Here is a 15,004-nt window from a genome sequence, read left to right on the forward strand (position 1 = left end):
CCCCCCCCCCCCTAAAAAAAGTAGGATCTGCGTAGGCTGTTGTAAATATATTCTCAAAAAGTTCACCGTCTGCCTCAGATGTCCTTTTATACAGCTAAACGATAGAGAGCTCCACAATAATAAAAAGGCGAAGGCGACAGCGCGAAGATGCGAAGGCAAGAGTGCGAAGTTGCGATGGCAAAGGAGCGATAGTAGTATCGCTCCTTCGCCTTCGCAACTTCTCGATTTCGTCGTCGCATCTTCGCGCTTCACTGTTGCACTTTCGCTCCTTCACCTTCGCACTTTCGCTGTCGCAACTTCGCATTCTCGCACCTCGACCTAAAGGCGAAAGTGCGAAGGTAGAAGTGGCCCCATCGGAACACCATAGATGTGGGTTCAGGCAACGGACATTGATTTTTCTCAAATGTTACCTACATTTCTAAATGATTGGAAAAAATAATGACTATTAAAAGATATAAATCAAATAAAAAACAATTTTCATTCCCAATTTAAGTTATTTTCCTTAAGCTATCCTTTAACAAGTTTCAGCACTTGATCTGAAACCACAGTTTCAGATGCTGTTCTAAATGGTAAAACCTAGTCTGAACTCTTTACTCTAAGTCTATGCTCCCATACTTGTGATATGATCTAAAGTCTCAAATAGTCCACTAGCAGTATTTAGGTGTCCCGCAAATGAAACATTAACTGTACCTGCTAGTACAGCTGTATATTACTCTCCTTCTTGAGATCAGTGCTCCACAGCATAGATCTACCAGCAGATAACAATGATGTGCAGATGCAAACTAACACACATAATCATTAATTGTTAATTACCTGTAAAATAAACATGTAGTCATAATATGGAGGCATTGTTCATTAATGATAAAGAAAATTCATAGATATTATCCTCTATTAATTTTCAGTGATTAAATGTTGAGCGCATTGATTAGGACATACCATGATGTAATGATAAATCAGTGTGCGCCAATTTTCCATTGATCTTAGCGTATAGGTTACCTCTAAGTTAGAAGTAGATCTAGACGAGAGTTTACTTTATCTTAAGTCACTCACAAGCTCGTTGATAAAGTTACTGAACCTTATCAAACAGCTGTATACAAACAGAGTACTATTGGACCAGAATCGTTCTATATACCCTCTTGGTATGTATAAATGTGATTGAATGTTAATGAAACTTCTACCTCATTATAAAAAGATGTTTGGTAGTTTTCTGACCAAATGTTATCTCTCGACCTTTAGGTCTTAGAATGTGCTTTTTGAAGTGTATGCATTAGATTGATTGATGTATAGGTATGTTTGATTAGATTTTATTCACTTGAACACAGTGTAATTTTTTTTCTGACATGTGTAATGCTCTTGTTTGGTCAGTGCTGGGGTTATATGGATTAGATGGCAGTGAAGGTTGTGGTTTTGTAGCAGTGTATATAAAAAAAGAAAAAAGAAAAAAAAGTTAATTAAAAAAAAACATTAAAGCTTAAGAAACTAGTTTATGAGTCATGGTCCTTGTGTTTTCCTTGCAAGAAAAGTGATTTCAATGCATGTTAATTTCATGTGATGGAGTTCTTCAGCTTTGTGAGATTTCTTTCTAGTTATGGAAGTGCAGGGTTGCCACTTAAGGTACCTCACTACACCTAGACTTGCACTTTTAAGACACTACGTCACAAGATGGCAATTTAAATGTTTCGTTAAATTGTTTATATCGTTTGATTGAGTTGTATTGTATATTGTCGTAGCTCAGTGGTTAAAGTATTGGGCTTCGGAACCGCAGATCATGAGTTCGAATCTGCCTTGAGCTTTTGTTCATGTTTACTGAATTAAATTTTCGAAATTTTTCATCTAAAATTGCACATTTCTTTGCCTATTTGATTTGAATACTAGTCTTATCCATTATGATATCTATCATAATCAAGTAATTTTCTGCTGATTCGAGAAATTATTTCTAGGTGTAATGAGCCACCTTAAACATGATTGTGGAGTGATGAATTTTAAACCAGGGGACCTGGCTTCAAACCCCAGCAGAGTCATACAATAATTATAATGGTATATAGATATACATGTACATTGTATATCTTAAATAAAGAGAGGCTGGATGGTTTTGGCCAAATAAAGACTTTTTTATTTCCTTGAGAGGAAGAATTCTGTATCAAAAAATAGAAAAATGTCCAAATTTTTAGCTCATACATTCAAATTTTTTTAAATGTATGATAGATTAAAGCTATAGACTTCCTTTTTAAAAAGGCTTTCTAATTGATATATATCTCGATCATCATTAACAAATCAAACAAAGGTATTGTTATGAAGCATCATTGAAAGAACTCATGTCTTGAATTTCACAAACCAGTAGGGAACTTTAATTTAGTAGATCTTAACCTAAAGACCTTAATATTTAGTAATTGAGACAAAGTAAGTATTAGTATATTAAAGACTCGCATCATGGACTACCATTTGCTCCCTCATGAGATGAAATGCTTTAAGACTTTTATTTTGGTATTTGTGTGCATCCAGAAATATTTTCAAGGTGAATGAAAAGAATATTGCTGAAGGAGGAGGAAGGGAAGGGTAAATCTCAACTGGAAAAAAATCAGGAGTGGGAATGAAGGTACCCGGTAGTTCCCAGATGAAAAAAAAAAATCAGGAGTGGGAAGGAAAGGGTATAGTTCCCAGATGGTTAAACAAATTAGGATTGGGAAGGAAAGGGAAAAGAAATTTAAAAGTGGGAAGGAAAGTGTAGATTTCAACAGGAAAACAAATCAGGAGTGAAAAGGAAAGGGTAGTTCCCAGATGGAAAAAAAATCAGAAGGGCAAAGGAAAGTGTAGATTTCAACAGGAAAACAAAGCAGGAGTAAAAAGGAAAAGGTAGATCCCAACTGGAAAAAAATCAGGAGTGGGAAGGAAGGGGTAAATCCCAACTGGAAAAAAATCCTGGATCTGTCCCTGTGGTCTGAAGTAATGATTTCTGATGAAGCATTTACATTTTCCTCCTAACACATCTTAATATACATGTAAATTTAATTATTTCCATTTTATTTACACACACAGTTTTCTTTATTTACTTAAAAATTGAATTTTCATAACTACAATATATAATATGATATAATAAGAACTTTTTTGATATATGATTTCATCTAATGACCCAGAATAAGCTGAACTCTGTAAGGCAGTTAGTTACAGAGAGTAGTCTCCCTTTAAGCAGGAATGTTAAATTGCTGAAGTTTCAAAATTTAAAAATTGTTTTATGCATGTCGAACTTACTATTAGTTTAAAGTGTTTTGCCTTTTTGATATACAGCAACAATTTTTTAAAGGTTAGTCATTGCATTATATATTAATTTAGAAAATAGCTAGTTTTCTATTTTGTTACTGACTAAAATTTCATTAAAAAAAAATACTTAGTGCATTTAGTTTTTTATTCATATTAGATCTTTCATTTAGATTCTTGTCATTCTTGTCTTTGTAAGATTATTACAACAATTTTTTAAAATTTAAGTAAATCATTAAGTTAACATTATTATTTTAGTTTGATGATAGGGGTATAATGACATGCAAGGTAATAGAAAGATGTTCAATTTTGCGAATAGAGAATATTTACAATTATTTCAAAAAATAAAAGATTAAGTATGACTGAATGAATATAGTCTACAGTTTTGTATCAAATAATGCATAGTATTTATTTATTACTTATATGAATATGAAAGCAATTTATATCATTTTACAAGATTATAACAAATATATAATCATCTATATAAATTTTATTTTTATCAATTTACATGTGTGGAATTTCATGATCTGTATGTGTTGTCTCAACTTGTCTGTGTGATATTAACATCATGTCATTTTGAGATTTTTATCTATGATTAGTTGTACAAAAGTGAATTGTTTGGCTTAAGTTTGATAAATGAGGTCACACTGTAATCTCTTCTTTGGGGAGGGACCGGGGACTACTCTCATGCTTCAAGACCGAGAGATCCTAATGTAGGAGGGACAGATAACCTAGATATCTCCCCCCAAGTCTTGGAGATCGAAACATCTGGTGTTTGTCAACCTCTCTGGAACCATTTAATTTTTAAAAACACACACAAATAATAGGATTAATTAAGCCAGCCACGTGATGTGTTACCTTTATGTGAAGACTTTGACCGGTTGTCAGATCTTAAACTATTCCATTGTTTTTGTTTTTATTCTAATCAGATTATACAGTACGTGGGCTGCATTGACAAGCATTGAACATAGTGGTTGTCTAATGACTTGTACATATACTAGGATCTGTTACTCTGTTAATATTTACAGATAAAAGACAAGTGTTTGATATAGGAGACTTTATATTGACACGTTGGCTCAGTACACTTAGATTTAGTAAACACATCAGAAGTCAGTTCCCTAATTCATCTGCAGCCTCTCGTGCTCTTTTAATTTAATAGAAAGCATTATTCAGTGAGTTTGTGGCCAGATTATGATTTTTGCACTAATTTTCAGTGGTAAAAGATACATTCAAAACCAAAGATAAATCAATTCAAGGATAAAGAATATGTATGGATAATGGGAACTTATGGAGAATTTAGGGATGATGGAGAAGAGATGACTAGGTTTTGAACTCACTGGCAACTGATTTTATGACAGGTGCCTTACTAGCTTGGTCAAAACATTTCATATTAAGTTGGGCTTCTCATTGATTTCCTCACACATCTCTATGAGTTTAAAAAAGGTTCAGTCATTTTATGATCACCTCCCATAAGTCAGACTGTTTTGTTGTTCTAGCTGATTAAGTATATGCCCTTCTGTTCTATGGATTTTCTTGGATCCAGTCCTACTGTTCTTCAGTTTTCCTTGGTCCAATTTTCTATTGTTTATAAGTTAATTATAGGATTTTGTAGTTCTGTTTAATCCAGTCCTACTGTTGTGTGGTTTCCATGGATACAGTCCTACTGCTGTGTGGTTCCAAGGGATTTAGTCCTACTGTTGTGTGGTTGCCATATGGTTCAAGTCCTACACTCCTACTGTTTTGTGGTTTCTAGTCCGTCTGGTGTTTGATTATCATGGTTCAAGCCGTACCCCTTCTGTTGTGTGGTTTCAAGTGATCTTTACATCCTACATTCTCATTGACGTGGTATAACTGTTTTGTGCTTTCTTCTTATCCTTCATACTGTTTTGTTATTTTACTTGATCCAGTCCTACTGTTGTGAGGTTCCCTGTGGACCAGTCCTACAACACTGTGTTGTGTGGTTCCCTGTGACCAAGTCCTACTGCTGTGTGGTTCCCTGAGTGATCTAGTCCTGATGTTGTGTGGTTTCCATGGATCCAGTCCTACTGTTGTGTGGTTTCCAGTGATCCAGTCCTTCTGGTGTGTGGTTACCATGGTTCAAGCCCTACACCCATACTGTTGTGTGGTTCAAAGTGAACCAGTCCTGATGTGTGTTTCCAAGTAATCTAGTCTTACTGCTTTGTGGTCACCATAGTTCAAGTCCAACATCCTACTGTCGTGTTACTCCCATGGATTAGTCCAACATCCTACTTTTGTATGGTTCCCATGGATTAAGTCCTACACTCCTACTGTTGTATGGTTCCCATGGATTAAGTCCTACACTCCTACTGTTCTGTGGTTCTCATTAACTTGGTATAAGTTATGTACTTTCCCCTAATCCTGTCCTACTGTTTTGTTATTTTAATTGATCCAGCTTTACAATTGTATGGTTCCCATGAAACAAGTCCTACTGCTGTGTGGTTCCCTGAGTGATTCAGTCCTGATGTTCTGTGGTTTCTATGGATCCAGTCCTACTGTTGTGTGGTTCCCATGGATCAGGTCCTACTGTTGTATGGTTCCCATGGATCAGGTCCTACTGTTGTATGGTTCCCATGGATCAAGACCTACACTCCTACTGTTCTGTGGTTTTTATTGACCCCAGGTATTACATACTATTAATCCATGCCTAGTCTGTTTTATGATTTTAATTGAGCCAGTTATACTGTTTTGCAATTCCCATGGATCAAGACCTACAATTGTGAGGTACTCTGTTCTATTATGCTCATTCAAACTATATTCTTTTTTCAATATGAGTATGCATAAATTGATTGAACCAACCATTCCTTCTGTTCTGCGGTGCTCATTAAAGCATCCCTTTCTACTTCTAGTAAGGATCACTACTCCGTCCTATGCTTACTGATTGCTCACTGCAGGTTCTCAACAAGAGAGCAAGCTGTGTTTCTTATGATCTCAGTTATGATGATCTTATGAAACACCTGTCCTTGATTCTTATCAGAATCTTCATAATGAATGAATGAATGGCCTGAGAGGGAGGGAAGACATTCCTAAAAGGCATCAGAGGACTTTTGTAATACACAGCAGTCCTTGAAAACGGAGACTAGATTATGTTTGAATACATTTTACTACAGATAACACAGGCAAACAGAGGTGGCATCTAAACACACCAACCTACTAATGTGCTAATTCACAGTTCAGCGAGTTTGATAAAATCACAACTGCATCAGGACTTATCAGGCCGCCTTACTCGAATTGTTCACACTTTGCTATTACTTGTTGATTATGTAACAGGACAGCATAAAACCTTTTTTTTTGGATTACAAGATGCCGCTGCAAAGGGTTAAAATGAAACTGCGCCCCAAAAAGAGAGTTCGCTTTGCCATTGATCTAGAGTAGGTAAATGTTTACCTTCACATCGTAGTACCTTGTTTGCCATTTTCTTGTATTTTAATCTTTATATTATCCCTCGGGATTTTCAGTCTTTTAAATTTCTTGCTGCCATCAATTTCTTTTCTTTAATTTTAATAATTTTTAAAGGAATTGAAAATGATTCAAGTTGTTAGATCAGTGATTGGGAATATTTTGTTTAAGTTTTATTAAAATCTCTGTTAACAAGGTTTTTCAAAAAAAAAAAAATCTATGTTTTTAATGACCTTAATAATATCAATCAAATGTCATAAAAAAGTTTCAGATAATTTACATTAATAAATAGGGAGGAGAATTATTCAAAGAGTTTCTAAATAAAGAAACATATCACTACTGGAAAAAGAGCTGATGCAATATGGAATGTTATATTTTTTGGTATAATTTGGATAAAAATGACATGAATTTCAAAGTCTTCTGAATCATATAGACATGGTCGTTAATTCACTTTAGAGTTTTGAATATGTTGATTGTATGCTGGTTTTTTTTTAACTAGTTTTTTTATAAAAAATCCTACTCATATTTCATAACTTTACAAAATCTTCCCATACTGACTGTCAAAAATGAATAAATATATGTACCAAAATTTTGCTAATAAAAAAAGTTATGGAAGAAAAAATTGTAGCCAGTACTGCATTAGAAAAATATGAGTATTCTTTTGTGCAATATACCTTAGGAGAAATGGATTATCATTCATCACAAACTTTAAAGTTCCTTTAAAAGTTACAAATAGTTTCATATTTTTTTATCTTGATATGACTAAACCAAGCATTAATTAAGATGGCATTCTGATCAAAATCAGGAGATTACATTGATGAGTTGTTTACATTTGTGAGTAGAAAGTTTTTTCCTTATCTTGTTCCTGTGTACATAATTGGGTTTAATATATGCAAATTCTAAACTGTAAGAGGTAATGGAGTCATATAGCTGATATTCATCAGAACTGATAAAAAAGAGATTAATTTAAATAACAAACTATAATATATATATATTTTGTAATATTTTGATTTGAAATATTGAGTTCTAGATTATCACTAACAGTGTTACTTAATTTAAAAAACAGAAAGAATAAGATTAATATTATTATATATAACCATTTGAAAAATTTAGAAACCATAGAGAATTTCTAAATGGTTTTAGACGTACTGTTGTTTCGTAATTTCCTTTAAAATGGTCAAAACTGAAGTGTCTAAAGGAAAGTGTGTCTGGTCCTGCTGATTATTATGGTAATAAAATGGTCTGATACTGTATTGTATGTTATTCTATCAGATATGGCGATGTAAGGCATGATGTGGTATATAGTTATAGTTATAAAATACATCATTCTTCATCAGCTAAATAGCTCTGCTACATCCCTGCTGTAAGAGGGACTAAGGTTATAAAATTTGTTCTTCTTCATCAGCTTCATGAACAGCTTTGCTACATTCTTGTTGACGTCAAAGGAAGTATAAGGGTATAAAATATGCCCTTCTCTAGTCACAACTGTACAGCTTTGCTACATTCTTGTTGATGTCAGAGAAAGTATAAGGGTATAAAATATGCCCTTCTCTAGTCACAACTATACAGCTTTGCTACATTCTTGTTGATGTCAGAGAAAGTATAAGGGTATAAAATATGCCCTTCTTCAGCAGCTACACAGTTTTGCTACATTCTTGCTGCTGTCAAAGGAAGTATAAGGGTATAAAATATGCCCTTCTCTAGTCACAACTATACAGCTTTGCTACATTCTTTTTGCTGTCAGAGAAAGTATAAAGTTATAAAATATGTCCTTCTTTATCAGCTACACAGGTTTGCTACATCATTGTTGCTGTAAGAGGGACTAAGGTTATAAAATATGCCTTTCTCCATCAGCTACACATCTTTGCTACATCCCTACTGCTGTCAGAGGAAGTATAAGGTTATAAAATATGCCTTTCTCCATCAGCTACACAGCTTTGCTACATCCCTACTGCTGTCAGAGAAAGTATAAGGGTATAAAATATGCCCTTCTTTATCACCTACAAAGCTTTGCTACATTTTTATTGCTGTCAGAGGGACCAAGGTCATAAAATATGTTCTTCATCTTCACAGCTTTGCTACATTCTTGTTGATGTCCAAGGAAGTATAAGGTTATGAAATATGCCCTTCTTCATCAGCTACACAGCATTGCTATATCCTTTTTGCTGTTAGAGAGACTAAGGTTATAGTAGATGTTCTTCAGCTACACAGCATTGCTATATCCTTTTTGCTGTCAAAGAGAGACTAAGGTTATAGTTGGTGTTCTTCAGCTACACAGCATTGCTATATCCTTTTTGCCGTCAAAGAGAGACTAAGGTTATAGTTGGTGTTCTTCAGCTACACAGCATTGCTATATCCTTTTTGCTGTCAAAGAGAGACTAAGGTTATAGTAGATGTTCTTCAGCTACATAGCATTGCTATATCCTTTTTGCTGTCAAAGAGAGACTAAGGTTATAATAGGTGTTCTTCAGCAACACAGCTTTGCAACATCCTTGTTCCAGAATATTGTTTGGTTGTACTCGGATTTTGGCTACAACTCTTTCTAATTCTATAGTAAGCTACAACAAACGTTGTGTCTTTCTGTGACTGAGGTCGCTACTAAATACGGTATTCAGGCATTAGAAGAATTTATTTGTGGTCCTGGACTGCAGTCACCTGGATCAAATACTATTGTTTGCTTCTTAAGTTAATTAGGTTATTTTTTTAACCATTTAATATAGTTTATAGTTCAGTTAATGGGGCTGACAGGGGTAAAAGTCTGGAGGACTGCGTATTACAAAATAACTTATGACAAGGTTGTAAATATTTTCAGTCTCATTGAATGATCTTTGACGATTTTTTTTTCATAAAACATTAATTTACCACTTTTTCGATTTCCAGTATTTAATCTTACTGCCAATAGAATAAAACATTGATTACTTTGTGATTATTAAGCATTCATAATTTGGTTGTAAATCATATAACTATATAAGTTCTTTAGTAAAATGTTGCCCTGAACACGGAACCTTTTCACGTGAACAAAACCCCAAAATATATAAAATCTACTTAAGAAAACTTATCAGCTGTTAGGGAAGGATGAAGTCTAGGGAGGCTGACATTGCAAATATCTCTGATTATATATAGATATCCTATAGTGCATATTGTATAACTTATTCTATGCATATAGTTTTAAAAAAAATTCAGTGTGATTTAGTGATTTAATTAAACTGATTGGAGCAGGTGATGTATATGTACAAACTGGTTTTTTTTAGCTAATTAGTAAAATTCATTATCACCTTTGGATATTTTTCTGACAGTTCTGTTTGCTTAAGCAAAAACAAATGTCCCCAGTTTCTGCATGCCAGTCATGCTCTGCAGTTATTGGAAATTTCCTTGTGCTGTGACACACTGTATATAAATATATCTGTTGTCTCAAGGATTCCAGTATTGCCATGATAGGCCAGCTCAGCAGAGTCAAGATTATAAGGAATGGTAAAATATCAAATCTCACGGAATCCCAGCACAAACATCCTAAACCTGTGTCCCTGATCCGTCAGTATTTCTTGTCACATAGATGTCAGGAGTAAGCACCAGCACTGATTGATTGATCTGATTTTTTTGGACAGTGATATGAGTGATGCTGAAACTTCTGGGGATGACCCAACCTGGCACTCTGGGAATCATGAGGAGGAGGCGGTGGGGCCAGAGGATGTTCAGCTTCTGGAGGTCCCCAACGGAAGTCACGGGGGACCTTCAGGGAACAGCAGTAGCCTCCTGACAAGCAGTGGTAAGACCTTTCTCAAAGTGATAGAATCAACTATCTAACACAGTGAAGTTTATCTATTAAATTAACATCTTTAGCAATATATGCTGGAATTTATTAAGTTTTAATGGTTAAATTATAAAACTTCTGTTCTTTATTAAGAATCCAGTTCTCCGAGTACTCCCCCAGGTAATATACAAGCAGGAATTGCTATATTTACTGAGGTGAACAATTTCTGATCAATAAGTCAACAAAATTCAAAGTCTTCAACTTTTTATGTTTACTTAATGTTGAGGGTTTTTTTTCATTTTTGAAATTTGATGGGAATAATGTTATATGTATGTTCTGTTGACATTTTAAAATTATGTTTGGACTTTAATTGTTATGAGTGTTGAAATCATCAGGGAATCATTTATGAATTCCTTGAATCTAAAACAAACTCTAATGTATTGATTTCCTGGAAACATGACATGAAAAAAATACTTTAAAATGTCAATCTATCATGATCAATTAATATTACATTTTGCAGGGTACTAGAAGTAATGATATTATTATTTTAAAGGTGCCATGTGCAATTCACAAAATATAATATATTAGCTGACTGTCTTATGAAGAAATCTTCCTGTTCCTCATTCATATATCATTGAACTATTCTTTGTGATAGATGTGAGAATTTTGATCACGGTATTTACAAGAATTAATTACTACATCTAAACCATTGACTTCTGTATCAGCCAAACTGCCTTAACTATTGATTGCTGAATTGTGCAGGGTGTGTGACTGTATACTTAAGCTTCTTACTGGGCTTGGCTGAGGATTCAGTCTGAGAGACTGATTTATTTGATGACCTGTACACTTTGGAGCAACAATTAACACTTGTCAAGGTCGGCCAGCCTCAATGCAGAGTTCTTGTGATAAAAGGGAACATACACACTGTTTACAGCTATATAGACAGATCGACCCACTTAAAGTACAAAAATAGACACATATTTTAAATAAGATACAGGGATATAGACTCATTTATTTATGGTAAATAAACTCATTATATAAAGAACATGAATTAATAGACTAAAGAGAATTCATTACAAGTATAGAAACATAAGCATATCAAGTAATAGAAACAGACTCATAATTAGGTACAACAGAAACAGACTCAAATTTTTCATTAAAAATTGCTCTTTTGGGGAAAATAGTTTAAAAAATAATTTAGCTCAATGCAATTAGTAAGTAAAAAACAAAAATTCAATACAGGTCTCTTGATTTTCATTTGCATATAGCACATACATGAATAATCATTAAATTAACACTTTCATCATTATAAACCATACTTAACAAACAATTGCACTCAGACAATTTAATTGACATATAGTTAAGGGATGTCTCACTCAGCACAGTTACAAAATCACCATTTTATCTTTTATGACACAATATGAGACAGTTATTTTAGGAATTTTTTAATTAGATTTTAGGAAAAAAAGTCAATTTACAATTGAAAATGGGTCCTTTTACAGGACCCACAAGCAGGGGATATTATGCCCTGCAGACTCAGTACATGTAGCAGAAACAGATTTATTACAATTAAGTTACTAAAGCAGACTCTAATTACAAAAATTAGCAACAGTCTCTTTACAAGTAATAGAGACAGACTCATTACAAGTAACTGAAGTAGACTAGTAACGAGTAAATGAAACAGTGAAACAAACTCATTACAAGTAATAGAGACAGATCGACTCATTAAAACTAACTGAAGTAGACTTGTAACAAGTAACTGAAACAATGAAACAAACTCATTACAAGTAATAGAGACAGATCGACTCATTAAAACTAACTGAAGTAGACTTGTAACAAGTAACTGAAACAATGAAACAAACTCATTACAAGTAATAGAGACAGATCGACTCATTAAAACTAACTGAAGTAGACTTGTAACAAGTAACTGAAACAGTGAAACAAACTCATTACAAGTAAAAGAGGCAGACTCATTACAAGAATTTAAAGCAGACTTATTACAAGTTACTGAAACAGACTCATTTGCAGTAACAAAAACAGAAGGTAATTACAAGAAACAGAAATAGACTTATTACAATTAACAGAAACAGACTCATTACTAGTAATAGAGGTAGACTCATCCCAAGTAATAAAGGCAGACTCATTACAAGTAACTGAAGCATACTCATAACAAGTAACTGAAACAGATTACTTACAAGTACCTGAATCAGAATCATTACAAGTTATACAGACAGACTCACAATAAGTAACAGAAACAAACTCATTACAACTATTAAATACAAACTTATTACAAGTAACTGAAACATACTTATTACATGTAACAAAGACAAACTATAATTACAAGAAATCAAAACAGACTCATTACAAGTAACAGAAACAGACTCATTTCAAGTAACAGAAAAACTCATTACAAGGAATTTAAACAGACTTATTACATGTACCAAAGACAGGCCATAATTACAAGAAATGGAAACAGACTTCTTACAAGTAACAGAATCAGACTCATTACAAGTAACAGACATAACTCAATTTCTGTCAGAAATATTGACCCATTACAAGTACAAAAGATAGACTTGTTACAATGAAGGGATAAATAATTTCGATTACAGAGATGATTAATTACATTTAGTGCAGATATGATTAATAACAACTGCATACTGGAAAACTTTTTAATAGTGTAAACTACATAGTGATTTAAAGAACAGAATGAATTACTTTTGCATTTCCAATAAAAGAATCACATTTTACATATATAAATTTATAAATTAAGCTTCGGTGGAAAATTTAACAAGTATAGAGATATAAAGATTCATAACAGGTATTAATTGTCTCTGAACTGCAAACTCATAACTAGTAAAGAGATCTAATAACCTCTTACCATGTATAGAAATCTAAAAACTCATTTGTAGCTAGTATAGCAATAAATATACTCGAGATAATAACAAGTTTAGATATACAGACTCATTACATGTAAAGAATGTCTTTAGTCATAACAATTATTATGTGTATCTAAAGAAATAGAGATTCATTAAAATTATAGAGATCATTAGACTCAAAACAAGTAGAAAGATCTAAAAGCTCTTTATAAGTATGACAATATACATTTTTGTAAGTACAGATATCTAAACTTTAATACAAATATAGAGATCCATAAAGACATATTTAAAAAGTGTATAGTTCTTGAAACTCATAACAAGCAAGGAGATATATAGGAATTGTATTCGCCTTCTGATTAATCGCTAATTATACAGCCTGTGCCAAAACCCAAAGTAGCCATATAAGTGACTAAGTGGTCTGGGGATGGAATTGGATCTGTATTTTTCATTTTCAGTGACATGGAGGGATTTTTGTGAGCTTATAAGTTTGTTCTCCCTGTACACAGCTGGATCCTTTCCCACCCCAGTAGAGTTGTATAATTAGTTATTAAGTTGTCCCCCGCCGCAACGCGGAGCGGGGACATAGAAATGCCGGGCGTCCGTCCGTCCGTGGGTCCGTGTGTCCGTGGGTCCGTCCGTCCGTGCGTCTGTGCGTCTGTGCGTCCGTCCGTCACACTTTTTTGTAAGCGCTCTCATGCCTACAAATTTTGACGGATTTTCATTAGATTTATACCAAATGTTTATACCACTATCACCATGGTCAAGTTCGAAAATCAGCTTTGGTTGATACTTTTTGTTGGAGTTATGGGACTTTGACTGCAATAATGACTCCGTTTTATCCAAAAATTGACCTTGTAAGCGCTCTCATGCCTACAAATTTTGACAGATTTTCATTAAATTTACACCAAATGTTTATACCACCATTACCTTGGTCAAGTTCGAAAATCAGCTTTGGTCGATACTTTTTGTTTGAGTTATTGGGACTTTGACCACAATCATGACTCCGTTTTATCCAAAAATTGACCTTGTAAGCGCTCTCATGCCTACAAATTTTGACGGATTTTCATTAAATTTATACCAAATGTTTATACCACTATTACCTTGGTCAAGTTTGAAAATCAGCTTTGGTCGATACTTTTTGTTTGAGTTATTGGGACTTTGACCACAATCATGACCCCGTTTTTTTCCAAAAATTGACCTTGTAAGCGCTCCCATGCCTACAAATTTTGACGGATTTTCATTAAATTTATACCAAATGTTTATACCACTAATACCTTGGTCAAGTTCCTAAATCAGCCTTGGTCGATAGACTCGATACTAGTATACTGCTTGACCGGCGGGGGACCCTGGAATTCTATTCTTGTTACAATAAAAAATGTCATACGTAGGGGGGTAAGATATTTTACACATTATCTCATGGTTTAATCAGTTCTTCTGGATCAATGCATAATTATCAAGATTGGTTCACTTGCATCAGTTTAATTTTTTTCCATCCTCATTTTCCCTTTTCCTTTAGCTTGATCTGTTTTGAAAAATGCAGGTCAAGTGAGTCCAAATTCCATGTTATGAAAAAATTGCTAAATTGTACTTGAGCACATAAATATTGGAAAGATATTGATATAAAACAAAATACAAGAGATTATATTGATTAAGATCAAACAGAAATTTTGAGCTTTTATGACATGTCACTCAGTTGACCCTAGAG

At 33.8% G+C, this 15,004-nt stretch overlaps 1 protein-coding gene across 4 annotated transcripts in view; it reads left to right on the forward strand.

Annotated features, from left to right (window-relative positions):
- The window catches only part of LOC128167274 (solute carrier family 4 member 11-like), a 34,676-nt gene that overhangs the window by 1,360 nt on the left and 18,312 nt on the right, over positions 1-15,004 (forward strand). For 2 of the 4 annotated variants that reach the window (XM_052832882.1, XM_052832884.1), the window contains exon 2: positions 10,278-10,438. In XM_052832882.1, the coding sequence (XP_052688842.1) occupies positions 10,278-10,438 (161 nt within the window). Of the gene's footprint in view, positions 1-1,040; positions 1,140-6,351; positions 6,645-10,277; positions 10,439-15,004 lie in introns of those variants that run through there. The other 2 variants (XM_052832885.1, XM_052832883.1) reach the window with 2 other exon arrangements.

The sequence above is a fragment of the Crassostrea angulata genome, chromosome 10 (assembly GCF_025612915.1).
Source record: "Crassostrea angulata isolate pt1a10 chromosome 10, ASM2561291v2, whole genome shotgun sequence".
Lineage (NCBI taxonomy): Eukaryota > Metazoa > Mollusca > Bivalvia > Ostreida > Ostreidae > Magallana > Magallana angulata.